Source organism: Mirounga leonina, unplaced genomic scaffold (assembly GCF_011800145.1).
Source record: "Mirounga leonina isolate KUSES-001 unplaced genomic scaffold, KU_Mleo_1.0 Mir_493, whole genome shotgun sequence".
In the NCBI taxonomy this organism is placed as follows: Eukaryota; Metazoa; Chordata; class Mammalia; order Carnivora; family Phocidae; genus Mirounga; species Mirounga leonina.
In genome coordinates, this window is record NW_023270780.1 from 2,426,147 (window position 1) to 2,453,922 (window position 27,776).

Consider the following 27,776-nt stretch of genomic DNA (forward strand, 5'->3'; position numbering starts at 1 on the left):
TCTGCAAGGTGCTCTCTGCAAAAGCTGAATTAGATGGAGGCTTCAGAGTGTCCTCTATACTTGTGTCTGTGGCTTACGAACAGACTCCTACAAAGCAGTTCTTTTTAATTACAAAAGAGTTAACTAACACTGCTCCCTTTCCACATGACATGGCAGTAAATACATTCAGGGTCCCTTAGAAGTAGCCTGATACAGAATGAGAAGGAAGGACAAAAATTTTTTTTTGATCAATTTCATGATGCCACCTGATCTTTTTTATTTATCTCTAGACTTACATCAAGTTAGCAAGAATTTTCACTTGAATTTTCCTAAACAAAACATCCATCTTTATGAAATAGTGATTTACCTATATTTGCATATTGCTTAGTTAGTATATACTTGATCTGTATGTGCATTTACACAATAGGTTCAGTATTTTTAGGTAGTCTTGGTTTTGCTTTTGAGGTTATGTTGTCTTCATTTATTTTTTCTCTCCCTCCCAACTTGAAAAATGCCCAACGACTCCTTGCCAACCATTTATTTTTTCCTATCAAGACATGCCCTGGGGCACCTGGCTGGCAAAGTTGGTAGAGCATGCAACTCTTGATCTTGGGGTCATGAGTTCAAGCCCCACGTTGGGCATAGAGATTACTTAAAAAAAAAGAGAGAGAAAAAGACCTGCTCCACTTACCCTCTCTCAGCCCTCTTTCTTCCTTGGGACAGTGAAAAAGACTTGGGAGGACATAGAAGACATCTCCTGCCGGGACTTCATAGAAGAGTATATCACGGCTTACCCCAACCGCCCCATGGTGCTGCTCAAGAGTGGCCAGCTTATCAAGACTGAGTGGGAAGGCACATGGTGGAAGTCCCGGGTCGAGGAGGTGGATGGCAGCCTAGTCAGGATCCTCTTCCTGGTACTGTTCTTCCCCAGAGTTTTGGAGCCAAGGGTCAGGGTGGGATGGGGGAGCGTAAGAGGCAGTAATGAGGATGATTTTGTAGTCCTCCGTAATTTTCCTCTTTCTTATCCTATCTGTTCTCACTGTTTGGGGCCAAATTTTACTTTGTCTTTTTGTTTCTCTCTGATGGTTATTGAAAATAAGTTCCCTGGGGCACTGGGTGGCTCAGTTGGTTAAGTGTTTGCCTTCTGCTCAGGTCATGATCTTGGGGTACTGGGATTGAGCCCCTGCTCAGCAGGGAGTCTGCTGCTTCCTCACCCTCTGCCTCTCCCCCCACCCCCCACTCGTGCACATGCATGCTCACTCACTCTCTCTCAAATAAAATCTTTAAAAAAAAAAGTAAAAAATAAATTTTAAAAAGTAATAATTTTTATTTATTTTTTATTTTTTAAAGATTTTATTTATTTATTCATGAGAGAGAGAGAGGCAGAGGGAGAAGCAGGCTCCCAAGGAGCAGGGAGCCCGATGCGGGACTCGATCCCAGGACCCTGAGATCATGACCTGAGCCGAAGGCAGACGCTTAACCATCTGAGCTACCCAGGCGCCCAAAAGTAATAATTTTTAAAAAGTAAAATAAATCCCCTGAATTTAATTATGAGCTAATTTGCATGTTGGTTTGTTTTTCTCTCTCAGAATACTTGCATGTAGGCACAGAGAAGGCCATCTGTCCAGGGTCAGGGTTTTGGTAGCATAGTGAGACAAAAAGGCATCAGAGAATTAGAGGTCTTGATGATCTTTTTTTTTTTAAGATTTTATTTATTTGAGAGAGAGAGAGAGAGCAAGCAGGAGTGGGAGAGGAGTAGAGGGAGAGGGAAAAGCGGACTCCCCGCTGAGCAGAGAGCCCGATACAGGGCTCAATCCTGGGACTCCGGGATCATGACCTGAGCCAAAAGCAGATGGTTAACTGACAGCCACCCGGGCAACCCTTGATGATCTTTCAAGGCCCAGTTTAACTCTTGGATCTTCTATGCCTGTCCTCCTTTCCCCTCTCATGCCTTTCTTAGAGTTACAGTCCTTTGAGCTATCCTCAGCCCTTTGTTCCTAAGGCCTTATGGTCCATGTCACACCACTTATACTAAATATAAACATTTGTCTCTCGGGGCGCCTGGGTGGCTCAGTCGTTAAGCTTCTGCCTTCGGCTCGGGTCATGGACCTGGCAGGGTCCTGGGATCGAGCCCCGCATCGGGCTCCCTGCTTTGCGGGAAGCCTGTTTCTCCCTCTCCCGCTGTGTCTCTCTGTCAAATAAATAAAATCTTTTTTTAAAAAAAAAATTGTCTCTCCTGTAATTTCTTAAGTAAGGAGCATATGTTTTTCTTTTCTCATTTTCCTCATGGCTGTCATGGAGCCTGGAACATAAGTTTATTAACAGATAGGGAATTTGGGATTCATCAGGGAGATTTCCTTCAAGGAGGCACCTGGAGGCGTATTCTCCACAGATGGCAGGATAGATTCTAGCCTTTAATTCATCTCCCTCCAACCTTCCTTCCTCCCAATCCCCTAGGATGACAAAAGATGTGAATGGATCTATCGAGGCTCTACACGGCTAGAGCCCATGTTCAGCATGAAGACATCCTCAGCCTCTGCATTGGAGAAGAAGCAAGGGGGACAGCTGAGGACACGTCCAAATATGGGTATGTCCTGAAGGACACCAAAGGGGAGGAAAAAAACGGACAAAGCAGCAAGGAGAGCATATACAATAGCTGTCCTTCGTTTACCAGGATGACACTGCTGACTCATTGGAAACAGGATGTGCCCTGAGTTGTTTCCGGTAGTTCTGGTGGATTTGTGGTGCTGCCTCCACAGGCGGTGGCTCTGATGCGTTCTAAACGGCCCCGTAAAAATCTGAAACGACTGTTAGGGGCCAATGTGGTAGTAGGTACCTCTGTTATCCACATGAGGATTACCTGCTTGGTATGTGATCCATGGTCATTTTTTTAAAGCCCAAACGGCTTTTGTTTTTATATATTCCTGGCATACTTTTTGGTTGATTTTTCCTGATAACGTTACTTGATCAAAGTACACATTTTTAAAATTTTTCACCGAAGAATAACCTAATTACTAACATAAACTGTGTTTGAGGCAGGAAGATAAAACCTTACTGAGTCAAAGCCAGCCTGTGCCAGTATTTTCACTCATTGGTGTAAATAATGAAAACCAACAGTCTTAACACTTACTCAAAATGTTTCCATTGCTGCTTATTTACATTATGTAAATTGAGGATCGGGTGTGGGCATGAATATACTTGACACAGCTGTCATCCTCAGTGGTCAGTTTCCTTTTTCCTCTAGGTGCTGTAAGGAGCAAAGGCCCTGTGGTCCAATACACCCAGGATCTGACCAGTACTGGGACCCAGTTCAAGCCAATGGAGCCCCCGCAGCCTACAGCCCCTCCTGCCCCCCCGGCTCCCCCTGCCCCACCTGCCCCACCTGCTCCCCCTCAGTCCCCACAGGCAGGTGACAATGAGTGAGTGATATTCTTTTTTATTTACTAGTTTCTTTCACATTGCATTTTCTGTATTCTTTTTTTTTTTTTAAAGATTTTATTTATTTATTTGAGAGAGAGAGAATGAGAGAGAGCAAGCACATGAGAGGGGGGAGGGTCAGAGGGAGAAGCAGACTCCCTGCCGAGCAGGGAGCCCAATGCGGGACTCGATCCCGGGACTCCAGGATCATGACTTGAGCCGAAGGCAACCAACTGAGCCACCCAGGCGCCCCATTTTCTGTATTCTTTACTGTATGATGTCTAATCTCTTAGCAGCTTGGAAAGTCAGCTTGCCCAATCTCGGAAGCAGGTAGCCAAAAAGAGCACATCCTTCCGGCCAGGTTCTGTGGGCTCTGGTCATTCCTCCCCTACATCTCCTGCACTCAGTGAAAATGTCCCTGCTGGGAAACCTGGAAGCAACCAGACATACAGGTGAGAAACTCCCAGACTCTCTGGGGAGGTGGCAGCGTGGACTAAATGGTCACTGTATGGGGGATGTTCCTTGGTTCCAACGTGCTTAGTTAAGGTTATGATGGTGAGGGGTTTGGACTTGAAAGCTTTTTTGTTTGTTTTTAAGATTTATTTATTTGTGGTTTGGACTTGAAAGCTTTTTTTTTTTTAAAGATGTATTTATTTATTTGAGAGAGAGAGAGTGTACCCGTATAAGTGTGGGGAGGGGCAGAGAGAATCTCAAGCAGACTCCGCACCGAGCAAGGAACCTGATGGAGGGCTCAACCTCAGGATCCTGAGACATGACCAGAGCTGAAATAGAGTCGGACATTTACCCAACCGAGCCACCCAGGTGCCCCGAAAAGAAAGCTTTAACTTGGCAAGTTTCCAACAAACAGGGTGTAAAAATAATTGAATTAGAAATTAGGTGCCTAGAACTATGGACTCACTAGAAGTTATTTGTTAAAACTTGTCATTGAACGTGGTGTCATGATTGGGACAATAGGGATTACTACTGCTGCCCTCATTGAATCACAGGAGTGAGTAAAGACGTCTGTAGGACACATAAAAGGGGAAAAAACATTGGTAGAAAACTGGACTGTATTTCTATAATTCACAGGCAAAAAAAGTGTCAGGAAAAGTGATACTGTTGAGGTAGAGATGTTTTCAGTCAGTGAAGAGTAACCAGAGCCTTTCATTGTCCAGGCAAGGGAAAACATGACTTCTTTGTGTCCTCTGTAGCTTCCCGGGCACAGCTGTTTGAAAGGTCAGTGGGTTAGCCAGCTGCAAGGGGTCCTTCTACAGCAGAGAGGTCCTATTGCCCTCTTACCTGATCTCTTGCATGTCCTTGCAGATCACCTTTAGGCTCCACAGCCTCTGCCCCAGCAGCACCCTCAGCACCTCCAGCGCCCCCCGCCTTCCACGGCATGCTGGAGAGGGCCCCAGCAGAGCCCTCCTACCGCGCCCCCATGGAGAAGCTCTTCTACTTACCTCATGTGTGCAGCTATACCTGTCTGTCCCGAGTCAGACCTATGAGAAGTGCTCAGTACCGGGGCAAGAATCCTCTGCTGGTCCCACTACTCTATGACTTCCGGCGGATGACGGCCCGCCGCCGCGTTAACCGCAAGATGGGCTTTCATGTTATCTATAAGACACCCTGTGGCCTCTGCCTTCGGACAATGCAGGAGATTGAACGCTATCTTTTTGAGACTGGTTGTGACTTCCTCTTCCTGGAGATGTTCTGTTTGGATCCATATGTTCTTGTGGACCGAAAGTTTCAGCCCTATAAACCTTTTTACTATATTTTGGACATCACTTATGGGAAGGAAGATGTTCCCTTATCCTGTGTCAATGAGATTGACACAACCCCTCCACCCCAGGTGGCCTACAGTAAGGAACGAATCCCGGGCAAGGGTGTTTTCATTAACACAGGCCCAGAATTTCTGGTCGGTTGTGACTGCAAGGATGGGTGCCGTGACAAGTGAGTTGGTAGGGTAATTGCTGGCCCTGCCTCCAACTTTGTTATCCTTGTCTTGTCTTTCCTTTGCCTTAAATCTCCTTTGTTTCCTATTTACGTCCCTCCTCGGCTGGAGTTCCTGCCATAAGGCCTCCGTGAAAGCTATGAGAGAGGCTCAGGTCTGACCTGGCCCCCACTGCATGCCCCTGAGTGCTCGTGTCCTGTGTTTGTTTCTTCTGATCCTCCCCCTTTTCCTTTGTGCCCCTCTATCGTGCTTTCAGTTGCCACTTGGTTTCATTCTATCTTACTCTCACTCTGTCATGTTCTTACTGTCTCTTCCCTTCTCATTTACGTGTATGACAGAAAAGAATTTCACTGTCTTCTCCCTATCCTTTTATAGTACTTCCTGCCTCTAAAGAAAGTCTCACAGCTCTAGCCGTCATACCCTTCTTTTTCAGGTCCAAATGTGCCTGTCATCAGCTAACTATCCAGGCCACAGCCTGCACCCCTGGCGGCCAGATCAATCCTAACTCTGGCTACCAGTACAAGAGACTAGAAGAGTGTCTGCCCACAGGGTAAGTAGGGGAAAGCGAAGTACCTCGGAGATAGAGTTCTAAAAATTAGAACCAAAAATAGAGTAACTGAAACCAGGTGTTTTTTATCAATTAAATCTTATTTACTGAATTTCTAGCACATGTTTCTTCCTTGGGCTTTCATTTAAATGAAGACTTCTAATGATTGAATAGGATCTAGGAATTGCAGTTAAAGATGTTCTTAATTTCATAGTTATATGTATATCCTAACAGACTGCGGTTACGCTGGCAAGGGAGATGTGTTCAGAGAGAAATATGCAGGGACCTGATTATATAGGACTTTGTAAATGAGAATAAAAATTAGAACCAAATCATGGTGTGATAGGAAACTGTTAGAGAATTTTAAGCAGGCAAATGATGCCATCTGCTTTTTGAAGGTTACCGTGGCTTCTTTGTGGAGACTAGGTCTTAGGGCAGCAAAAGTAAAACTGGGAAATCCACTTAGGAGATTAATTACGGGAATATAGGCAAGAGACGGTGGTTGCTGGGGCTTGGACTAGAGTGCACACAGCGAGTAGAGCTGAAAGAGGGTAGAGTTGGGATTCATTTGGAGGTAGAGCTACAGAACTTGATAGATTGACTGGAGTGGGAGGGAAGTGGCAGAATCAAGGACAAGTCCTCTAAACTATAATTCAGCAACAAAGTGGGTGTTGGTGCTTTTTACTGAGAAGAGTAGAGGAGTGGCAGGTCTGGGAAAAACTCAGCTTCTGCTCTGGCCATGTTATGTTTGAGGTGCCTCCTAGGCACTCCAAGGAGAAATATCAAGAAGGCAATAAGATTCCTGGAGAGAAGTATAGGGCTGGACATAAAGAATTAGGAATCCTGAACACAGAGGGGAGAGGTGATATTTAAAGCCTGGATGAGGGCGCCTGGGTGGCTCAGATGGTTAAGCGTCTGCCTTCGGCTCAGGTCATGATCTCAGGGTCCTGGGATCGAGTCCCGCATCGGGCTCCCTGCTCCTTGGGAGCCTGCTTCTCCCTCTGCCTCTCTCTCTCTCTCTCTCTCTCTCTGTCTCTCATGAATAAATAAATAAAATCTTTAAAAAATAAAAAATAGGGTGCCTGGGTGGCTCAGTTGGTTGAGCGACTGCCTTCGGCTCGGGTCATGATCCTGGAGTCCCGGGATCGAGTCCCGCATCGGGCTCCCTGCTCGGCGGGGAGTCTGCTTCTCTCTCTGAACTCCTCTCATGCTGCCTATCTCTATCTCATTCTCTCTCTCAAATAAATAAATAAATAAACTTTAAAAATAAGTAAATAAATAAAAAATAAAAAATAAAAAAATAAAGCCTGGATGAGTTCACCTAGAGAGAATATTGATAAAAGAAACGATAAGGGGGCCCAGGAATAAGCCCTGGGCTCTCCAACTAGAGACTGAGCAGAGGAGATGAAGCCAGCATGTAAGATTGAGAAGGGCAGGGAAAGGGGCAGACAATGAAAGAGGGGGATATAAAACTTGGTAAAATGGTTATATGTGAACATGGAAACTAAGAAACCTGGTGCTCAAGATACATAATTAGCAGAGAGAACAGAAGAGAGGAGAAAAACATCAGTGAAATGATTCAGAAATTTTCCCATAATTGAAGGGTCTGTTTCCAAATGGAGAATGCCTGTCATGTCCCAGCATAACAGATGAAAATAGATCCCCACTAAAAAACGTGATAATAAAATGTGATCATTGTGTCCACAGAACACTGAAGACAAAAAAAAAAATCCTAAAAGCTTCTGGAGAAGAGAAATAGACCATAAAAATAAAGACTCAGGATCTATCTTCAGCCTTCTCAAAATAACATTGGAAGCTAGATGGAAATTAAGGATTCAGAATTCGAAGAGGAAATTATTTGTAACCTAGAGGTCTAAGCCCCAGGCTATGAGTTTTAAGTGTTAAAACTAAAGACATTTTTTAGACATGAAATACCTCAAAATTGTCAATTAGTCCTCTTCCCAGAAAGTTAACTGGAGGGGCGCCTGGGTGGCTCAGTCAGTTAAGCATCTGCCTTTGGCTCAGTTCGTGATCCCAGGGTCCTGGGATCAAGCCCCGCCTCAGGCTCCCTGCTTGGTAGGGAGCCTGCTTCTCCCTCTCCCTGCCGCTCTGCCTTCTTGTGCTCTCTCTCCCTCTAATAAATAAGTAAAATCTTCTAAAAAAAGAGAGAAGGAAGGAAGAAAGAAAAGAGAAGAAAAAAGAAAAAGTAAGTTAGTTAACTGGAATTGTTTACCAGAATAAGGGGAAAAGTCAAGAGAGGGGAAGGCATACTGATCCAGGAAATAGAGGCTCCAACTCAAAAGAGGATTGAGGGGGCACCCACAGATGGTGGGGTGAAGGAGGCTTCCAGGCTGACAGCTGTGCACCAGACAGGACAGCCAGCATGAGAGCAGCGCGCATCCGGCTGCAAGAGAAGCTCTGGGAGAATGGGCTTGGTAGAAAACCTGGTATGTCTGAGGATCTTCACAAGAGATGGAGGCTACCAGGGAAGTCAGAAGATGAATTTGTGCTGAATGCAAATTGAAAACTAAGCAAAGGAAAAGACAGTTACTAGCTTTAGCTGCATCCCTGTATCATTTATGTTTTAATTATAATAAAACTTGAGTCTTGTAACAATGTTGAGATTTGCTAATGCTGGGCAGTAGATGAGTGTTCTTTTTTCGTGTTTGAAATGTTTCATAGAAATATTTTCAAATAACCACAAATAATATGTCACCTCCCTGCCTAAAACTTTAATAGCTTCCCACTGCACTTTGGATTTCAATCTAACTCTTAATCTTGGGTCACAAGACACTGTACTGTCTGGCCCCTTCCTATCTCTCTCCCTCCAAAACTGTTCTAACCACACTGATATTCTTCAGTTACTGAATCCAATTTGCCCAGTGTTTGCCAGCCTACCTCAGGGGCCTTTGTACATGCTGTGCCCTCTGCTTGGCATCCGTCCACTGTTCTTTGCATGGTTATCTTCTTTAACCTTGAGCTCTCAGCTTTAATCTCACCACCTCAGAGAGAGCTTTCCTGGCCACCCGAAAACTAGGTCATTTTTACTCCCTTCATGCTCTCGTTTAACACCCTGTTTGTGTTTTTTATAGCATCTGGGGCAACTTTTGTTTATGTGTTGCCTTGCTTTTTTTTTTCATTAGCACATAAGCTCCATGGGGATGGGAACCTGTCTTGCTCAGCATGGTATATCATGGGCAGCTAACTGACCCAGTGCCTGGTACATAGTAACCACTCAAACAAATTTTGTTGAATGAATGAATGATACAGTATAGCTACTCTGAAAGTTTCATAGGGTGGTGATTAGACCTAAGTTCAAATTCTGACTTCATCCATTCTAAGCTGATCTTGTTTTATTAGCTGTAAATAGAAGAATTGAACACAAACAGCCGCCATCCCTACTGAGGTTTTAAGGGACCTAATGAAGTTGTTTCTTGATATGGTGCTAGTTACATGGTGTGTTCAGTTTGTGAAAATTCATTGAGCTGTAGACATGTATGTGTACTTCCCTCTGTGTATATTATGCTTTCATTGTTTTATTTTTGGGTAATCTCTACAGTCAATGTAGGGCTCAAACTCATGACCTCTGCAATTGAGTCACATGCTCTACCCACTGAGCCAGCCGGGCACCCCACTTCCCAAGATTTTAAGGTTAAAAAAACGTCCTTATAGGGCTGCTCCGAGGATAAATAGAGAATGTATGTAAAGCCTATTAGCACAATGCCAAACACAAAGTATACGTTTATATGTTCAGTGAATAGAAGCTGCTTTTACCAACTTTGTCCAAAAGGATAGGACTAATGTCATCAACTCTCAAATCGTACGGTGTCATCTATCCAACAGTAGATGGAGCAGAAACATTGATGCCTGGGGCACCTGGGTGGCTCAGTTGGTTAAGCAACTGCCTTCGGCTCAGGTCATGATCCTGGAGTCCCTGGATCGAGTCCCGCATCAGGCTCCCTGCTTGGTGGGGAGTCTGCTTCTCCCTCTGACCCTAACCCCTCTCATGTGCTCTCTCTCAAATAAATAAATAAAATCTTTAAAAATAAATAAATTAAATAAAATAAAATAAATAAAAGAAACATTGATGCCTGAAAAGATAACTTTTCTCAGTATAACTATTAGCTAGATCTCTCTAATTTTGATGGTTTATTTTTTAAATAATCTGTGCAGTTCCTTAAACTTGATAGAATATGAGCTCCCTGAGAGGAAAGATTATGACTTTTTCCATTATTGAGTTCCCAGTGTTTTACATAGAACAGCTTTTGGTGGTTAGTAAATATTCACAGAATAAAAGGATAAAAGTCAGCTATACCCAAACTTTTGTTCCAATTCCTCCTCTTTAGTCTTTCTTTTTTTTTTTAAAGATTTTATTTATTTATTTGACAGAGTTACAGTGAGAGAGGGAACACAAGCAGGGGGAGTGGGAGAGAGAAGAGCAAAGCCCCCCCCATCAAGCAGGGAGCCCGACTCGGGGCTCGATCCCAGGACCCTGGGATCATGACCTGAGCCGAAGGCAGGCGCTCAACGACTGAGCCAGCCAGGCGCCCCTTTAGTCTCTTTCAGTATCTATTATATTGGCTTTTGCTTTTCTCACATATCTTTATTTTTATATATCTCTTTCTATGAAGTGATGTAGTCTGTCTACTATTTCAACAGCTCTTAATCTGTATTCACATCAGTTTGCTTCCTTTTCTCCAGGTGATGGCATTCTGGTATTCACTGTTCCTAACTAGTGCTATAAATTACCTGTATAAATCACTTTTCCCTCTTCTGAATTATTTCCTTGTGCTCTATTCCCAAATGAATCAAAGAGCATAGTTCCTAAATTCACTCACTTAGATCACTACCTACTAAATGATGAAACCTTAAGAATTGTAACAGTTCTATGGACTGAACGGATGCTCTGGTGATCATGTTATGATTGAGTTTATTGTCACTCCTCCCAGAGTTTACGAGTGTAACAAGCGCTGCAAATGTGACCCAAACATGTGCACAAACCGGTTGGTGCAGCATGGACTCCAGGTTCGGCTACAGCTATTCAAGACGCAGAACAAGGGCTGGGGTATCCGCTGCTTGGATGACATTGCCAAAGGCTCCTTTGTCTGTATTTATGCAGGTTGGTGATGAAACAAAAGAGTTGCCTCTGGGATTAGGACGTGGTGGGGAATTGAATCGGAGAGGAGCTGAACAGAAGAATAAAACTTGGGAGTAAGAGGCCAGGATTTTCTTCTGTAAAGAACAGGACAAGTGATGATGTGCCTGTCCGGGTGGACCAGGAAGGGACGAAGAGCTTTATAAGGACAAGAAGGAAAAGGGATGAAAGTGGACGTGAGGATTTTTCAGACAAGGGACATGGGAGCAGAGTCCAGTGTGTCGTTTTCTCCCACGTCTCTCCATCCCCAGGCTTTTAGCATAGCTGCAGACACCCTTTTGGTAAACCAAGAGGAAGATGGGATGGCAGAAAGGGCAAGATTTAAAACTAGAGGAAAGCTGCCTGTCTTCTCATAGTTAAGACACTGAGGAGACAAGGGAGAGCCCATAATGGAGGTGTTTTGACTGTGTGCTGGTGGGCTCGGTATTGCTGGAAGGACCCCTATACTTTCTAAAAGATCCTCATAACCATGGAAGGCCTTTAATTCTCTTCACTCCAGGCAAGATCCTGACAGATGACTTTGCGGACAAGGAGGGCCTGGAGATGGGTGATGAGTACTTTGCCAATCTGGACCATATCGAGAGCGTGGAGAACTTCAAGGAAGGCTATGAGAGTGATGCCCCCTGTTCCTCGGACAGCAGCGGGGTAGACTTGAAAGACCAGGAGGATGGCAACAGCGGTACAGAGGATCCCGAAGAGTCCAATGATGACAGCTCCGATGACAACTTCTGCAAGGATGAGGACTTCAGCACCAGCTCCGTGTGGCGCAGCTATGCCACCCGGCGGCAGACCCGGGGCCAAAAGGAGAACGGCCTGTCGGAGACAGCTTCCAAGGACTCCCGCCCCCCAGACCTCGGCCCCCCGCATATTCCTATCCCTCCAGCGATCCCTGTCGGTGGCTGCAATCCGCCTTCCTCTGAAGAGACACCCAAGAACAAGGTGGCCTCGTGGTTGAGCTGCAATAGTGTCAGCGAGGGTGGCTTTGCTGACTCTGACAGCCGGTCCTCCTTCAAGACTAGCGAAGGTGGGGAAGGCCGGGCTGGGGGAGGCAGAGGGGAGGCTGAGAAGGCCTCCACCTCAGGGCTGGGCTTCAAGGATGAGGGAGACATCAAGCAGGCCAAGAAAGAGGTAAGTGGTGGCAGGAAACTCTGAGAGTGGCAGCTTCTGTGTAACTTTGGTGTAGTGACTTAATGTGGCTTACTCTCACTCTTCAGCATGTAGATTACGTGCGGATGGATATCTGTGGCAAACCGGATTATCTCCCCCTCCACCCAGCACATTCCTAGTGCTGAAAGGACCAAATTATCTTAAAATCAACCTAGGGAAGAAGTATCTGGTTCATTCGAAAGTAAAGGATATATAAGTAGTTGGTTTTTTTTTTTTTAAAGATTTTATTTATTCATTTGACAGAGAGAGACACAGCGAGAGGGAGAACACAAGCAGGGGGAGTGGGAGAGGGAGAAGCAGGCTTCCTGCGGAGCAGGGAGCCCGATGTGGGGCTCGATCCCAGGACCCTGGGATCATGACCTGAGCTGAAGGCAGACGCTTAACGACTGAGCCACCCAGGCACCTCAGTAGTTTTTTTTTTTTTTTTAAGTTAAGTGTTATTTCAAGTTATCTACAGCATTGATTTCAAATTATTTACAGCATTGCTGTCTTTTGTTATACTTAAAAACCAAGAATTGAGGGGCGCCTGGGGTGGCTCAGTTAGGCATCCGACTATTGATTTCGGCTCAGGTCATGATCTCAGGGTCATGAGATGGAGCCCGGCACTGGGCTCAAGTCTACTTGAGATTCTCTCACTCTCTCCCTCTGCCCCCTCCCCCTGCTTGCACTCTCTATCTCGGTCTCTCTCTCTCTCTCAGATAAATAAATCCTTAAAAAAAACAATTGATTGTAGATGTATTTTTATTGATGTTGAAACTTAGCACATTATGGGTGGTAAACTGTGTCCCTTGTCCTTCTAAGATTCTGCCCGTAGTGTTTGCCTTGAGCATTTTATGCCTGTCATTGGAAAGGCTGGAAACCCCCTCTCAGGTGATGTCCTCATGAGAACATGAGTGTTCTGTCAAGCTGCAGAGCAATCTCTAGATAGCGTACTTCTCACTAGCTGAGGTCTTTGGAGGTCATTTGAGATCAAGTCTAATTGTTGGATTTGTTACTCAGGACCATTGAAAACATTTTAACCTTTCACTTGCTCTCTCTTCCAGGACCCTGATGACCGAAACAAGACGTCAATGTAAGAGCCTCTCTTTCTGACCTGTTTCCAGATCTGCCTTGTTTCAAACCTATAAAAGAAACCCATCATCTGACCCCCTCTCATCCCTTCTCCCATTAGAGTTACTGAAAGCGCTCGAAATTATGGTTACAATCCTTCTCCCATGAAGCTTGAAGGACTTCGCCGCCCACCTAGTAAGACTAGTATGCATCAGAGCCGACGACTCATGGCCTCTGCTCAGTCTAATGCTGATGTAAGTGACATTCTTCCTCAAGCTGGACCTCACCTCATCAGGGCCTTAGTGATAATTCCCAATATATCCCTTGTTTCTTTGGCTTCCTGCCTCCTTTTCCTTCAGCCAGCATCTAATCTTTCTCTTGCTGTAGTCTTAGCTTCTTCCTGTCTAACTGTAGAAAGAGCAAGAACTTGAATGGGTCCTCTCCATTTACTCTTCTTTCTTCTCACCCTTCTGTTTCCCAGGATGTCCTAACATTGTCCAGCAGCACAGAAAGCGAGGGGGAAAGTGGGACCAGCCGGAAGCCCACCACTGGTCAGACTTCAGCCACAGCAGTGGATAGCGATGATATCCAGACCATCTCCTCTGGCTCTGAGGCAGATGACTTTGAGGACAAGAAGAACATGTCTGGTAGTCTGGAAGAATGTTGGGGGTAGTAGGAAGGGATGGTAGGACAGTTGGGATAGGGCTTTTCTAAGGAAGCTAAAGAAGTGGGAAAACATTCAGATCTTAAGAGTTGACGCATGTCTGGGAGGATTCTCTGATTCCCAGCTCAGCTGTTAAATGTTGTTCAACACATCCCCTTCCTCTCTCTTCACTTCCCTACTCTCTTCCCTCAGCTCCTTTACCCAGCAGCTCTAATCCTGCTTGAAAAAACTGCCAATTAGGGTCTTTGCTTTCAGGGTCACAGCTCATCAGTATTCCTGCAGTGCAATGAGTGGGATGGAAATGGGGGTCGAAGGTCCAGTCGTGAGGTGGGATGGGGCCTAACCCTGTTCTCCTTCCTGTCCAGGTCCAACAAAACGCCAGGTGGCAGTAAAATCAACCCGAGGCTTTGCTCTTAAATCAACCCATGGGATTGCCATTAAATCAACCAACATGGCATCCGTGGAAAAGGGGGAGAGTGCACCTGTTCGCAAGAACACACGGCAGTTCTATGATGGGGAAGAGTCTTGCTATATCATTGATGCCAAGCTCGAAGGCAACCTGGGCCGCTACCTCAATGTGAGACCCCTCTCTCTCCCCTCTAGATGCTGGATTATCCCACTGTTCTCAAATGTCTAGTTCTTTTTAACACAACTATATACACCTACCTTTACTTGTTAGAAATTCTCGATCTTTAGGATCTTAAAGAGGTAGCTTTCTTTCAGAACTTCCCTGCTATGATGGGGAGGATCAAATGGCATTTTTTTGTCCAACTCACACTCACCCCACAAAGCTGGGTGGTTTTCTCGGTTCTTATGGGTCCTGTCCTTAAACCCACAGCATAGCTGCAGCCCCAACTTGTTTGTCCAGAATGTCTTCGTGGACACTCACGATCTTCGCTTCCCCTGGGTGGCCTTCTTTGCCAGCAAGTAAGAAGGGGTCAGGGAGGGGGTTGGTTGGGTAAGAGCCGCAGCCCAGGGTTGAAGAGGGGCAGCCCCCCACCTGGTGCTCCAACTCTGCTCGCACGTGGTGACGTGCTTCCTTTGCCGCCCCCTCCCCTGTCTTCCTGCCCAGGAGGATCCGGGCTGGCACAGAGCTCACGTGGGACTACAACTACGAGGTGGGCAGTGTGGAAGGCAAGGAACTGCTCTGCTGCTGCGGGGCCATCGAGTGCAGAGGGCGTCTTCTTTAGTGGACAGCCTTCTTCTCAATTTTCTGAACCCTTCCCGAACCGTCCTTTCCTCAGGAACTGGGTCTTCCTGACTGTTCAACTCTGATCCCCACGTCTCCCGTCTAGCTCTTCCCCCAGCTCCTGGTAGATAGAAATGGGAGCTCTGGATCAGGAGATCTCTTCCAATGTGGTGCTAGCAGGCAAGGTCCCTCCTCCACCTCCTGAAGCGCCGGGGGTGGGGGGAGGTCACCACGCCGACCTGGGCCTGATCTCCCTCAGTCCTCCTGTTACTCCTCCCTCCCAGCCTATGTTTGTTCAAGTGTTCATGCTTCTGACAGACTTCATTCCTGGAATGAGGGCTGTGTATTCACTATCCTTGATTTGTATGGTTTCTTGAATGTCTTTTAACAAGATGTTAAAACGAAGATTGTGATTTGATTTATCTTCCTCAGCCCCCATTCTCCCAGTTCTGGGTCTTTCGGTGACAGAGCTATTTCCACCCCCAGTCCTTCCCAAGGGGCAGCTGTCATTAATCTCATACCTTCTCTACTTTTGCTTTTTCTTATTTGCCATGTAAAATTTTAAAAAGGAAACATTACATAACCATGAGGAAGACTACCTTAGTTTATTTAGTTGATCTCCCTTCTCAGTTCCTACTAGTCTCAGACACTTATTACCATGTTTTACTTAATCTTTAATATATTTTAATTAAAAAAAAAACCATTAACAGTACATTTTGGTCTGAAGTGGTCCCTCTGCTGAAATGCCAGGTGCTAGCTGTAATTCTGGCTTTAAAACCAAAACACCAAATGTTTAATAAATAAAAATAAGAACTAATTGCCATTCTATTCCAAACCAGCTAGCCTAGGGGATGAGGCCAGAGGAAGGAGGCAGTAAGATCTTAGACCTGTGATGACAGAGAGCTGGCAGAGAAATAACACGTAGACCGTCCAAGCAGTCCCAGTATGGGCCCCCAACACACACACTTTTTTGGCAGAGGTAGGGTAAGGGTCTTATGTACCCTCCTACACTCAATTCATTTGTGTCTCAGGAGGGAAAAAAAGCTCAGCTTTGGTTTCTGGCCCAAGTTAGGGAACCTAGAAAGGTGAGCCTTGGTCCATCTTTGGCAGAATGAGGCCCACAGATGGGACAGTAAGGCACGACCCTGGCTCTGGAGGTCAGGGAGTCTAAAGCAAACAGCTAGGGCCAAATTCTGAAGAATAAGGAATGTGAGTTGTAACTGCCACCCCCAGAGCTGAGGCAGGGCCTCAAAAGCAATAGAAAGGACAACCTAGAAAACAGAGAGGAAAATAAGTCCATCCCCCCCTCTGGCAAAGGATACACCAACCTCCCCTCTACCTGGGGATAGGCTGGTTAGTTTGGTTAAAGGCAACTGGGTGACAAGCAGGGGGTTGGGACACAGGAACTCTCTCCTTGCTTTCTGCTTTCTCCCCAGGGCTTAAAGTGGTCCTCTGGGGAGGCCAGCCTAGTTCCTTGGCTTTACGCATTAATCTGAGGGGCAGCAGGGACAATGGTTCAGTCATTCTTATGATGGTTGTTCCTGAGGACAGGGTGGCCGTTGGCTAGGGGTCGGCTCTTTGCCCCTCCCCCAGCTACAGCCTCCTCCCCCTCTGAGCTCTCCGTTTCTTCCCGGTCGCTGCGTTCATCTTCTACCAGCTGTGGAGAGGGAAAAGAAGGGTTACATGCTGTCCTCAAACGCTTACGGAATGCCTCTCTCAGCAGGCTTGTCCTGCTGCACCCAGGGCGCCACAGTAGTGTCTTGGCAGGATGCTTGCCGACGGGGCGGGGAGGTTGGGCTGTTTCTGGAGCTGAGGGTAGTAGGGCCTACAGATCATTCACCTTTCCAGTTATGAACTTGTGGGCCATGCGCAGAATGAGGTAGGCCCAGAAGATATGCAGCAGCTGTAGCACTCCCATCATGGAATTGAAGAAGTAGTAGCCGAAGAAGGCAGGATAGAGCTCCAGTGGGTAGACCACAGTGCAGTGCAAGATCCTGCAACGGGAAAGGACAGACGGGATTGTAAACACACGAAGTGGTGGTTGGGGTAAGGACAGATAAATGAGGCGGGGAGAGGCAAGACTCCTGATTCCTTGAGGACAGGAGTATAGTCTGGCCTACTCACCAGAAGGGCAGGATGACCAGTCGGGTGATGATGAAGACAATGGCGAAGACGATGAAGATGTTGTTGCAGGTGTTTTTCCATCCCGCATAGTTAAACATCTTGGCTGACTGCACAGATGGCCCCCGTCCATCATCACAGGCTCCTGACTCTCCCACATACATTCATATATACACTGGCTCTGTGCCCCCACCTCCTTGGTCCCAGGAATGTCAACCCCCACCACCACCACCCCCCAAAATAGGAGAGGGACAGGAGAACCTGCACCGGAGTCTCTAGGTTTGAAGAAATGCCCGGGGAAGCCTGACCTCTAGCAGGTAGTCGGAAGAGTCATGCAGAGCCATGATCAGCGTCCCTGCTCGGATGTAATTGGCAAACCAGGAGAAGCTGATGAGGATGATGGTAGCCACGTGGTGGATGATCTGTTCCTTGAAATCCTGCAGAAAAGATGCAGACTCCAGGGGACTTTTTCCTGTTCCCCAGCCCCCACTCTAATCCTACTTCCTCCCCCTTCCACTTAGTTCCCCTTAACCCACAGCTCCATCCAAATACTCAGAAAACAGGGCGCCTGGGTGGCTCAGTTGGTTAAGCGACTGCCTTCGGCTCAGGTCATGATCCTGGAGTCCCTGGATCGAGTCCCGCATCGGGCTCCCTGCTCAGCAAGGAGCCTGCTTCTCCCTCTAACCCTCCTCCCGTCATGTACTCTCTCGCTCTCTTTCTCGCTCTCTCAAATAAATAAATCTTTAAAAAAAAAAAAAAGAAATCAAAGGGGAAGGCTCTCCGTCCAGGGCTTTGTTTCGGCTTCTAGGCTTAATGGCACAGCTCCCTGACCCACCTTTCGCTTGACATCAGAGGCAATGCTGAAGAGCAGGGACCAGTAGAAAGAAAGTTCAATCATGTAGTACCAATACTGGGAAGGGATGGTACTCTGGGTGGAAGAAGGGAGAGAAAGGGAAAGGTAAGGTACCCCGAACAACAGGACCCAAGGGTCTCACTGTCCAACCCAACCCTTCTACCCCGGGGTTGTTTAGCACCATGACTCCAGTGCCTTCTGCCACATGTTCCAGAGACCATCTCTTCATAAGGGTGTACATGTCCTGGTCCTGCCCTACCTTGATCCTCTTAATCACCCCAGATAAGGAGTCAGGACCCCATCTCATACCTGTATGGGATATCCCTCCCAAACCTTCTTCATGTCATAGAACCAGGGTTTCTGTAGAGAGACGGTGAGAGGTTGAGAGGAGAGACCCACGTTCTATGGCCTCACACCACCTTGACAGAGAACCTACTCCCACCTCCCAGGAACCCCCACTCACGTCCACAATGACGGCCATGCCAGCAATGAAAGCGATCAGGTAAAAGGTGAATCTCCAGCTGGAAGAGGAAGCGGAAAGGGCGAGGAGAGTGGCTGGGAGAGGGGCACAGCCCTCCAACCATTGCCAAGTACCCCCAGATATCTTCCCTCTCAATATCATTAATCGGGGTGCCTGGGTGGCTCAGTCGGTTAAGTGTCTGCCTTCGGCTCAGTTCATGATACCAGGGTGCTGGGATCGAGCCCCGCATCGGGCTCCCTGCTCCGCAGGAAGCCTGCTTCTCCCTCTCCCACTCCCCCTGCTTGTGTTCCTGCTCTCACTATCTCTCTCTCTGTCAAATAAATAAAATCTAAAAAAAAAAAAAAGAATATCATTAATAACCAAATTCACCTCCTCACCTAGGCACAACCTCTCCCTGCATATAGCCATGGCCCACCCCTCCCAGCAAGACATCAGACCTTCCTCTGCCACCCAGCTTCTCTGGCCCCAACCTCCCCTACCTGGCTTCTCGGAACTTCTTGAGGAGACTGGGCCGGTCCTGGTTTCGGCGGCGGCGGAACCAGCGCTCCACCTGGCGGCCAGAGAGCCCACTCTGCCGCAACAAGAGCTCTACCTCTGCCTGGGTGTGGTGAAGAAGCCCATTTACGTTCAGCGCCCCCATCCTCCCGCCACCGCCTCCCAGCAAGAACCTAGGTCAGCACCACACTGCCCTCTCATCTCTTCACCCACCAGGGCTGGCCTTGCAACCTGCGCCCTCCCCAGGGCGCACTCAGTGATCCCAGAGCAGGGCTTGCGGTGCACACCTGTTTGGGCTGCTTGCCACTGGTCAGGTAGAAATGCTCCAAGGTGGGGTTGGGTGGTGCCCGCAGCCGAGTTTTCTCCTTTACGTTCAGAAGGGCGGCCAGTGGTGTAGCCACATAACTGAGGAAGGGACAGGAGTGAGAAGGGTCTGTCTCTTTAAAGCACCTCAGTGTCTTGGTAGCCCCTAGCTGGCAGGGGAAAGAACTGCAAGCTCAGGCAACTTTATCCTGGGCCTCAGTTTCCCAGCAACCCCCTCTGTGGCCTCCTTGGGCTGCCCAAAGCTGACAAAGCTGCCTGTGTTCACTAGTGACCAGGCGGGGTGGAGAGGGAGAACAAATGACCATTGAAGGAAAGGGCCTGGGGGTGCTGAGCCCTCAGGAAGACAATGCTGCGTTCAGTGGGGGGGCACATAGTAGGCAGGGATCTGGGTGGCCAGAAGAGCAAGGTCCGGGACCAATTAAACAGCAAGAGACAAACTTAAGTGCAAGAAACTGTGGCTGGCGGCCAGGGAAGGCATGGGGGAAGGTTGGTATGCTCACAGCTCAAAGAAGTATCGAACGATGAGGAAGAGCAAGGCCAGGGGTAGTGTGATGTAGAGGTCTGAGGCTTTGGCATATACACGTCCATCCCGGTCTTCTAGATCAGCCCAAGTTAAGTTCACAGGCAGCCACAGCCGTTCCCACCAGAAGTAGTCATACAAGGTCTGGAGCATCCTGAGTGAGGAGGGGGGAAGGCAGAGGGGATCACAGGGGGCAGCTATGGGGGAAGAGAAAGATGAAAGTTTCCGTGGTATAACAAAGGAGCAGGGGACAGAGACTCAAGCCCTGGAGTCTGGTCCTGGCCACATGGCCTTGGACAAACCAGTTTCCTTGTCTGTAATATGGTGGCTTTCCAGTTCTAACATTCACCATTTACCACAACTGAAGATGCTGATGACCCCCAGGAGTCCCAGTTCTCTAGAACTAAGAACCTTGGGGTCTCCCTGTCATTTTGCTACCCCCGCATGGAGGACAGGCAGGATCTGGCCCTAGGAGTTATAACCAACAATCTGAGTAAAGTGGGAGGCACCTTCTCTTCCCCCCACCCCCACTCTCCAGCTAGCCCCTCCATCCCTCAAGCCAACCCACAGCTGGAGGCTTCTGTGCCAAGGAAGCCCAAAAACAGATTGCAGGGCTTAGGCAAACCCTACCTCCTCCTTCCCTACAACCCATCTGGACATCAGGTCCCTAGGGAAAGTTAAGAGGCCAGAGTAAAGCAAAATTATGTCCCTAAAGGATGGCGAGCTCCAGGACAATCAGTAAACGTCAAACTATTCCACAGGAGATTAACACCCCATGCCGAGCCATCCAATCCCTGCACATAAGGCAGAAGCGTCTTTTCAGAAACAAAGTGAAGGCAAGGCTGCAAAGAATTTGGGATTGGGGGCCAGACAACGGAGACAGAAGACCCAAGGCATCTGGTGGAACTAGGAGCTATTTCTTAAGGCTCATTCAGAAAATAGTAACTAGTCTGCAGGGGAACACCCATCACAAAGACTCTCAGCTCAGGGAAAAATTGTTGCTTCCCCATCCCCCCACCCCGCCTCCCCCTTTCCTTCCACAGGGAGGTAGTGACCAACCACCGGCCACTTGGATACTGGAATGAGGGAGGGTACAGACCTCCTGAGAGGTGTCCTCTAGAGCCATTGTCTGTGGCTCCCGAGGGGGGACAGCAGCTGCTGGGAGCTGAGAGCACAGCAGCAAGATGGTCCCATGGAGTCAGTGATGCCAGGACCAACAGAATGCCTGGCAGTCCTGGGACTCGGCAGTGAAGACCAGCGGGACAACAAGGGCAGAAGTTTCTGGGCCCCCAGCCCTCATCCTCTCAGGAGGGCTGGGGGGGTGGGTGCTGGTATTCAGGCTGACTTAGAACTAAAAGCTAACGCAGAAGGAAGGTGGTCTCCTCCCACCCGGAGGGAAGAGAGTGGGAGACTGTTGTCCACCGCGCACCACAGAGCGCGGTGCCCCTGGCTGAAGGCTGATCAGATCTGGGCCGAGTGGGGCTGGTGCTCCGCAGGCTCTTCCCCCCGCTCCGCCCACACCCACCACACAAGCACTTGCGAAATCCCTCTCAGAAATCCCTCTCGGCCTGTCACGGGTCAGTATTCCAGCTCGAGGACTTTACCCTCTTGTCCCCACTGCTGGTCACTGCTCTCAGATGAAGTCAGAGGTCAGCACTGACAATCAAGGAGCTTCAGCTCCACCTTCACCCAGGAACACTCATACACACTCATACACACACACACACACACACACACACTCTCCAGGCCTCAGCTCCCGAGGGCAGTGCCCCTTTTCCTCTACCTTAGCCAGAATAAATATTTAATTAGTTAAAGAGATGGAAGCCTTTGGAACTGAACAAAATTAAACATAATTCTCCACAGTGGCACTTCTCCCACACAACCATGTGCAAACACACTTTTTTCACAGAGAAAATTGAGTAGAGAAGGAAAAGGCAGAATACCTAGATGTGCTAGCACGCCTCTGGATCCTCCTTCCCACCTTTTTAGCTTAGCTAGATTGGAGGTGGGGGAAAATGACTGACACATCCCCTGACTTCCATGTCTCTTAGAGCCCACCTTGTCCTCCACTGAGATCTAAAGCCAAAAGTACAGACAGGCCTGGGCGCCTGGGTGGCTCAGTTGGTTAAGCGACTGCCTTCGGCTCAGGTCATGGTCCCGGAGTCCTGGGATCGAGTCCCACATCGGGTTCCCGGCTCAGCGGGGAGCCTGCTTCTCCCTCTGACCCTCTCCCCTCTCATGCTGTTTCTCTCTCTCTCTCAAATTTTTAAAAAAAAAATCTTAAAAAAAAAAAAAAGTACAGACAGACCTGGGTATCGGGCCCATCCCCACCCTGGTCAGTGGAAACTGGCAGGAAGTTTCTCTGTCAGGGACATTTGGAGGATTAAAGATTCAGAGGGCTGGCTGGGGTCCCAGAGGGTGTGAGTGGGGCCCCTCTCCCTGACTCCTGGGGCCCAGGATTGTCTTCTGCCAGTCTATACAAAGAAGGTGAGGAGCTGGAGAAGTAAGCAGAAAAAAGGCCAGAGAGTGGTCAAGGGCAAGCACCAGGATAGTGCAATTATCTCAACCCCAAGACAAGATGACACCTATCCCCTTCCCATCCCAAGCAGGGAGAGCCAGAGAACGTGGTGAAATGCAGATTAATGGGGGCTCTCTCACACCTGGGTAGCAGGCTTTCTGTGACCACAGCCCTCCCTTGCTGCCCAGTACTTCCATTAGCAGAGTAAAGCTACCCCATCCCTGCCCCCTCCCCACCCCCAGAGCCTAGCCCAGCAGGGAGAGGCACCAGATTCAGCAGGGTCAGGGCTTCTGACTCAACATGGGGGGCAGGGTGGGGAGGACAACAGGGGCTCCCAGCAGCCTCGCTTACACACCCGCTCAGAACCAACAGGTCCGCTCCGAGGCAGGGATGCTAGCTTCTTGGCACCAGAGCGCCAAGCCAAGCATGGGATCCCATAAACAAGAGGCTGGGGCAACAAGACAGGGACGTGGACTCGGTATAGGGAGACAACCCTGCTTTTCTGGCCAGTTGGCCCTCAGGGTAGATATTTGATTGTCTGAGGGAGAAATCACACCTACAGATATTCTCCCACTCACAGAATTTACTCACCGCACACATGAAGAGACAACAGAGTGTGTGTGTCTGTTTGTCCCTCTCACACAGACACACCTGCCTCAGAGACACAGACGCCACTCTGAGGCACAGGCTGCAGAGGGGCTGGCAGAGCAGGGATTTCACGGGCACTGGATTACCAGGAACTTGAAGAGGGCTCTGCCCAGCCCCCAGCCCTTGCCCCATCTCTGACTGACCCCTCCCAAACCCTCAGAGATGGATGTAAAGGGGGCGGAGGGTCCCCATGGGGGCCTGTAAACCCAGAATGCTGAGAGGGCAGAGGTTTGAGTCCATGAGGCAGGGATCTCAAAGACTCAATGTGAAAACAGTCCCGCTGGCTCTCAGAGCTTGAAGAAATAATTGAGCAAAATAGGATCAGCAGAGGAGGAGAGACTGACAAACACAGGGTCCCACAGGCTCCCAGCTGCCACTGAAGCCTGAGGGACTACAAAAAAAGTGGGAGGGTTCGAGTAAGTCTTGTTGAAAACTTTCTTTTAGCAACAGCGTGTTAGGAACTCGAAGGCTGCAGCATGGATGAAGCCAACAGGAGGTGTGTCACTGCTCCAGAAGGCAGGGTAGGTCCCCAAATTTAGCTTGTCTGGGCCGCCCCACTAGAGGCCCCAACACACCCAAATACTGTATGTGACTAGAGCCTCCAGGGGCAGGGGGAGGCCGGCAGGTTAAAGAGGCGGGGGGGGGGGGGGGGGGGGGGGGGGGGGGGGGGGGGGCGGCAGCGCTGACGAGCACAGTAAAGGACCCGCAGGGTGCCAGGCTCCTGGCCAGTGACAGGGGAGAGAGGAGGCCCTGCCTCCAGGGGGAAAGCTGGCCAGAGGCCCCAGTGAAGGGACTGGGCCTTGGGGTACCAAGGGAGACAAGGAACTCTCTCTCTTTGGAAGAGAGAATCTGTGCGGGTCACTTTAGATTCTGGCCAGGCCCAGAGGGACAAGGCTGCAGACAAGTCCTTATCCCTAGGAGCCCATCACAAGTGCAGTCAGCCACCCACATTTGGCCCCGGTCACCTGGACTTTGGTACGGGGCAGCGACCCCCTCCAACACAGATGTGGGAGGGATTGCCTGCTGGAGGCCTTCCCAGGTTCGCTTCTCTGTGAAGAGGGGCTCACTCCGTTCCTCAGGATCCTCAAAAGCCCCCTGAGTACTGGGTCCAACAACTCAGGGAATCAAGCCCAGGTTTTGATGCCAGGAGCCTGGCTTGGGGAGAGAGAGAAACCCCCAAGCTGAGGCCAAATATTAGCGCCACACACCTGCAATTAACCTACTTGCCAGAGAGCCTCCAGGCCGGTAATTAACAAGCCGTGGCCCCGAAAACCAGTTTCACCAGCAGCTTCCCCCTCCCCAGCCCAGCCACACACACCCCATAACGGTATAGGAGCCTTAGCCTTGGGGGACCGGGGCAGACACTCAGAGCCACTCCTTCCTGTTTCCCGTTAAGCACATGGACGCTCTGACCCCGCTCCCGCAGCGGGCACTGGGGGCCGGTGCGAACAAAAAGCAGCAGGACCCTCCCCGCCCTGCCACTCCAGCCACCGGACCGGTGCAGGCCAGGAGCGACGCCGCGGGCCCGCTGCCAGGCTGGGGCTCTCGCGCAAATGGTCACCAAGCTCTTCTCCCCAACAAAGGGGGCGCCTGTGGCTCGGGCCCTCCCTCCCAGCCCCTACCTGTTGCCAGGAGGGCTTGCCTCTCCCGGCTCGGGGCGGCGCGCCCCACCACGCCGAGGCGCCCGGCCAGCCTGCCCTCGCGCGGCGCTGGGGACCCGGCCGCTGCCGCGAGGCGCTCCGGCCCGCCCTCCCCCAGGCCCGCCGCCATGAGCGCGCCGGGCACAGGCCCCCGAGCCCGCGGCTGCCGCCCCCCGCCCGGCCGCCCAGAGCCCGCGCCCTGGGCCCTCTGTCCTTGTCGCCCCCTGCTGCCTCCGCAGCGGGGGCCCTCTCGGCGGAGCCGCGGCGGAGCGGCCCCCACTTCTCCCAACTTTTCCGCGGCCGCTCCCCGCGCCACCCCTGCGCGCAGCGCCCGCGGCTCCCAAGCTGGGGCCCCGACTCACTCGGCGGCAGCGGCGTCGCGGAGCTGGCCCGGCCGGGAGCCGCTGCTCCGTCTCTCCTGGCGTCCGCGCTCCGGGCCCCCTCCGGACTGGCTCGGCTCGCTCCTCCCCTCCCCCTTCCGCCCGCCCGCCCGCCCGCCCGCTCCCTCCCTCCCTCCTCCTCCGCCCGCCGAGCCCAGCCGAGCCGCGTCCGAGCCCAGCCCGGGAGAGCAAGGCCGCGGGCGGCCCAGGAACCGGGAGACTGGGCGTGGGCCTGCGGCCCGGCGACGGCAGCAAGAGGAGGGAGGGCAGCGGGGCGCAGGCCTGTGCGCGGGGCGGCCTCGCCCAGCCCCCGCTCGCTGCCGCCGCCCTTCCCGGCCCTGGGACCCGCGCCCTCGCGGGCCAGCCCCGCGGCCGCGCCCACTGTAATCTCGGCGCCGGGAGAACCCCCCGAGGAGGGAAGGCTGTGTGCGGGCCCGGCGGCCACTCCGGGCTCCCCGTGGCCCTCGGGGACAGACCCGCGAGATGCCCGGGGATCCCGGGCCAGCAGCGGCAGAGCGCCTGCCCCACCCGCCCGCCCCCAACTGCGGTTGGCGACTTCAGCCCTGCTGCGGCCCCCGGTTCCCCGGCCCGACCGATTGCCACACTTCCCAGCTCTATACCCACTGAGCGGCGGAGGGAGGAGAGCGCCCCGGCCTCGGGCGAGCGAAGCCTGGGGGAGTCCCTTCCGAGTGCGGTGCGGCCAGGCCGAGCGCCTCTCCGGGCCGGCCCAGGCAGCGGACCCTGGTGGTTCCACTGCCCTTCCCTGCGCAGAGCCTGCGGCCCCTGCGAGATCCCCCACTGCATCCGCGCCACAAAACCCACGTTTCCACCCGGGTGTTTAAAACCTACCCCCGGTGGCACACATACCCCGCTGTAGTAGATACTCTGAAAGAGCCAACCCCCAACTTTTGTTTTGTAGAATGTGTTTGAGTGCCATCTACACTGTTTTTCCCTCTTCTAACTCATATTTCTAAGATGCCTTTCCCTTAGTCTGGTAAAATTGACGTTTCGGGAAGATGCGACATGTTTATCCTAGAAAACTGACCTCGACTCCTAGCATGGACAGAATGTGGCTAGGATGTGTTTGAAGGTTTGTTTAGAAAGAGAGCTAGAGCTTACTCCACGTAGAGGTAAGTTCGTTTTTTACCTCCATGAAATGGTGTTTTTGTCCTGTCACGGTTAGAACCTCTGACAGTAGCTTCTTTCATGGTTTATCTAGTCAAGTTCAGGTGTTTTGATAGCTTTCTTAGGAAGGAGAGTGACCTCCCCACCTATTCCAGTTGAGAGCTTGGCCCTCACCTAAGGCTCTTTCCAGAGAGGTAGAGAAGCAGAAGCCGACTGATTTTCAAGCTATTTGTTCATTTGCTCTCTGCCGCAGGACCCTCAGCCCATTCATTCCTACCAGTGGAGAAATGAGAATTATTGGCCCAACCCCTGGCCCATCTCCCCCCAGACCAGCCCCCAGGGGACTCTTCCGCCTCTTTTAGCCTGACCTGCCTGATTTTACAGTTCCCAACAAGCCCTCCAGCCCTGTTTTACTTTGCCCCAGGCTGAATTCCTCCCTGATTAGCACTGCTTACATCTTTTTACCTCTCTGTAACCCTCTCCCTCTGCCTTCCAATCCAAAGTTCCCTCTACCTTTCTTGAGAGTTCTCCACAGACTCCTCTCTGCTACATACCCACACACCCTTTTCCAGAAGGGTTCAGTGTCTCTACTTCGGGCTCCAGCTAACCTTCGGGTCCCTCTCTAACTCCTCACGCCTCTGTACTATTTGGTTCCTTTCCTTTGGCTTCTGAGCCCTTTTCTCAAGCAGTTTTCCTAGATGCCAGGTTTCTCCAAGGTCCCCGCAAGACTTTTTAAAGGATTCCTTAGGGGACTGAAGACCGTTTAACTTTTTTTAAGATAGCAGTGGGCAGGGGAAGTTTGGGGGCAGAAGTTGGATAGCCAAGGCCTGAGAAATAAAGATAAGAGGGTGTACCCCTCCCCCAAGGGACAAAAGAGAAGGTGGATGGAGAAGGGGAAGTAGCCTCAGGCAGCATTAGAATGATGCTACCAGTTCTGTCAACATACTTAGGACAGACGCTTGCACCTGCGCCACACCCCCACTCCCCGCCCCACACACCCACTCCCCGCCGCAGCTGGACCAGGAGATTTCGATCGCCACCTTTCTGACCCATCCCCCAGTGCCCCCGGGCAGACACAGCCACGCCCGCAGTGCCCCAAGCTGCCTGCCTTGCTGTGACTCACTTCCTCTATATGGGCTGCTGAGGTGGCCTGAGGCAGAGGACACCACCAGGCCTTCAAGCTGGGATTTACGTATAAGCAGGCTTCGTGGACAGGAGAAGGCATGGACCCCAGCTGAGGAAAGTCAGGCTGGCTCGTGCAACACAGAAGCCTGTTTGGGTAAAGGAGTAGAGCATGGCTACTATGTGAGCAGAGGGATTCAGGTGCCAGGAGTTCTGGGGAGAAAAAGTTTCATAACGAGAAAAATACCCGGGAGGAATTTCTATGTGTTCTGAAATCATGCAATGCAAGATTTTGCAGAAGAGCAATATGGTGTTGGAGTTGAACCCGAATTCACGAGTCAACAGTTGAGGCTCTATATATTACTGCCTGTCCCCTATATACTCTACTAAGACGGACCCCAAATCAGCTATGCCCTCATCTAAGTAATGA

At 50.3% G+C, this 27,776-nt stretch overlaps 2 protein-coding genes across 4 annotated transcripts in view; one reads left to right on the forward strand and one right to left on the reverse strand.

Moving 5' to 3' along the window:
• Positions 1-15,524, forward strand: part of SETDB1 (SET domain bifurcated histone lysine methyltransferase 1) — a 34,855-nt gene extending 19,331 nt beyond the window's left edge. For 2 of the 3 annotated variants that reach the window (XM_034989961.1, XM_034989963.1), the window contains exons 9-22: positions 703-893; positions 2,437-2,566; positions 3,224-3,398; positions 3,690-3,848; positions 4,720-5,346; positions 5,781-5,897; positions 10,844-11,013; positions 11,549-12,177; positions 13,260-13,288; positions 13,388-13,520; positions 13,748-13,913; positions 14,296-14,507; positions 14,769-14,857; positions 15,003-15,524. In XM_034989961.1, coding sequence (XP_034845852.1) covers positions 703-893; positions 2,437-2,566; positions 3,224-3,398; positions 3,690-3,848; positions 4,720-5,346; positions 5,781-5,897; positions 10,844-11,013; positions 11,549-12,177; positions 13,260-13,288; positions 13,388-13,520; positions 13,748-13,913; positions 14,296-14,507; positions 14,769-14,857; positions 15,003-15,120 — 2,945 coding nt within the window. In that variant the 3' untranslated portion in view covers positions 15,121-15,524. The remainder of the gene's footprint in view (positions 1-702; positions 894-2,436; positions 2,567-3,223; positions 3,399-3,689; positions 3,849-4,719; positions 5,347-5,780; positions 5,898-10,843; positions 11,014-11,548; positions 12,178-13,259; positions 13,289-13,387; positions 13,521-13,747; positions 13,914-14,295; positions 14,508-14,768; positions 14,858-15,002) is intronic. The other variant, XM_034989962.1, reaches the window with a different exon arrangement.
• Positions 15,525-15,705: 181 nt separating this feature from the next.
• CERS2 (ceramide synthase 2) lies at positions 15,706-25,226 on the reverse strand. The gene is made up of 11 exons (XM_034989964.1): positions 25,082-25,226; positions 19,894-20,067; positions 19,357-19,474; positions 19,054-19,172; positions 18,557-18,614; positions 18,403-18,453; positions 18,076-18,168; positions 17,549-17,677; positions 17,244-17,350; positions 16,960-17,113; positions 15,706-16,776 (listed from the first exon to the last, which is right to left on the reverse strand). The coding sequence occupies exons 2-11, from the start codon at positions 20,064-20,066 to the stop codon at positions 16,636-16,638; spliced, it is 1,143 nt and encodes a 380-aa protein (XP_034845855.1). The 5' UTR covers position 20,067; positions 25,082-25,226; the 3' UTR covers positions 15,706-16,635.
• Between the last annotated feature and the right edge of the window lie 2,550 nt (positions 25,227-27,776).

Bases quoted from the DNA above. Each gene is read 5' to 3' on its own strand.
- CERS2 (XM_034989964.1), bottom strand. From the start codon at position 20,066: ATGCTCCAGACCTTGTATGACTACTTCTGGTGGGAACGGCTGTGGCTG. The intron at 18,169-18,402 runs GTATGAGATGGG...TCTTCCACCCAG, and splicing joins GGGAGGGATATCCCATACAG to AGTACCATCCCTTCCCAGTA. The intron at 17,678-18,075 runs GTGGGTCAGGGA...TCTTTTCTGCAG, and splicing joins CCTCTGATGTCAAGCGAAAG to GATTTCAAGGAACAGATCAT.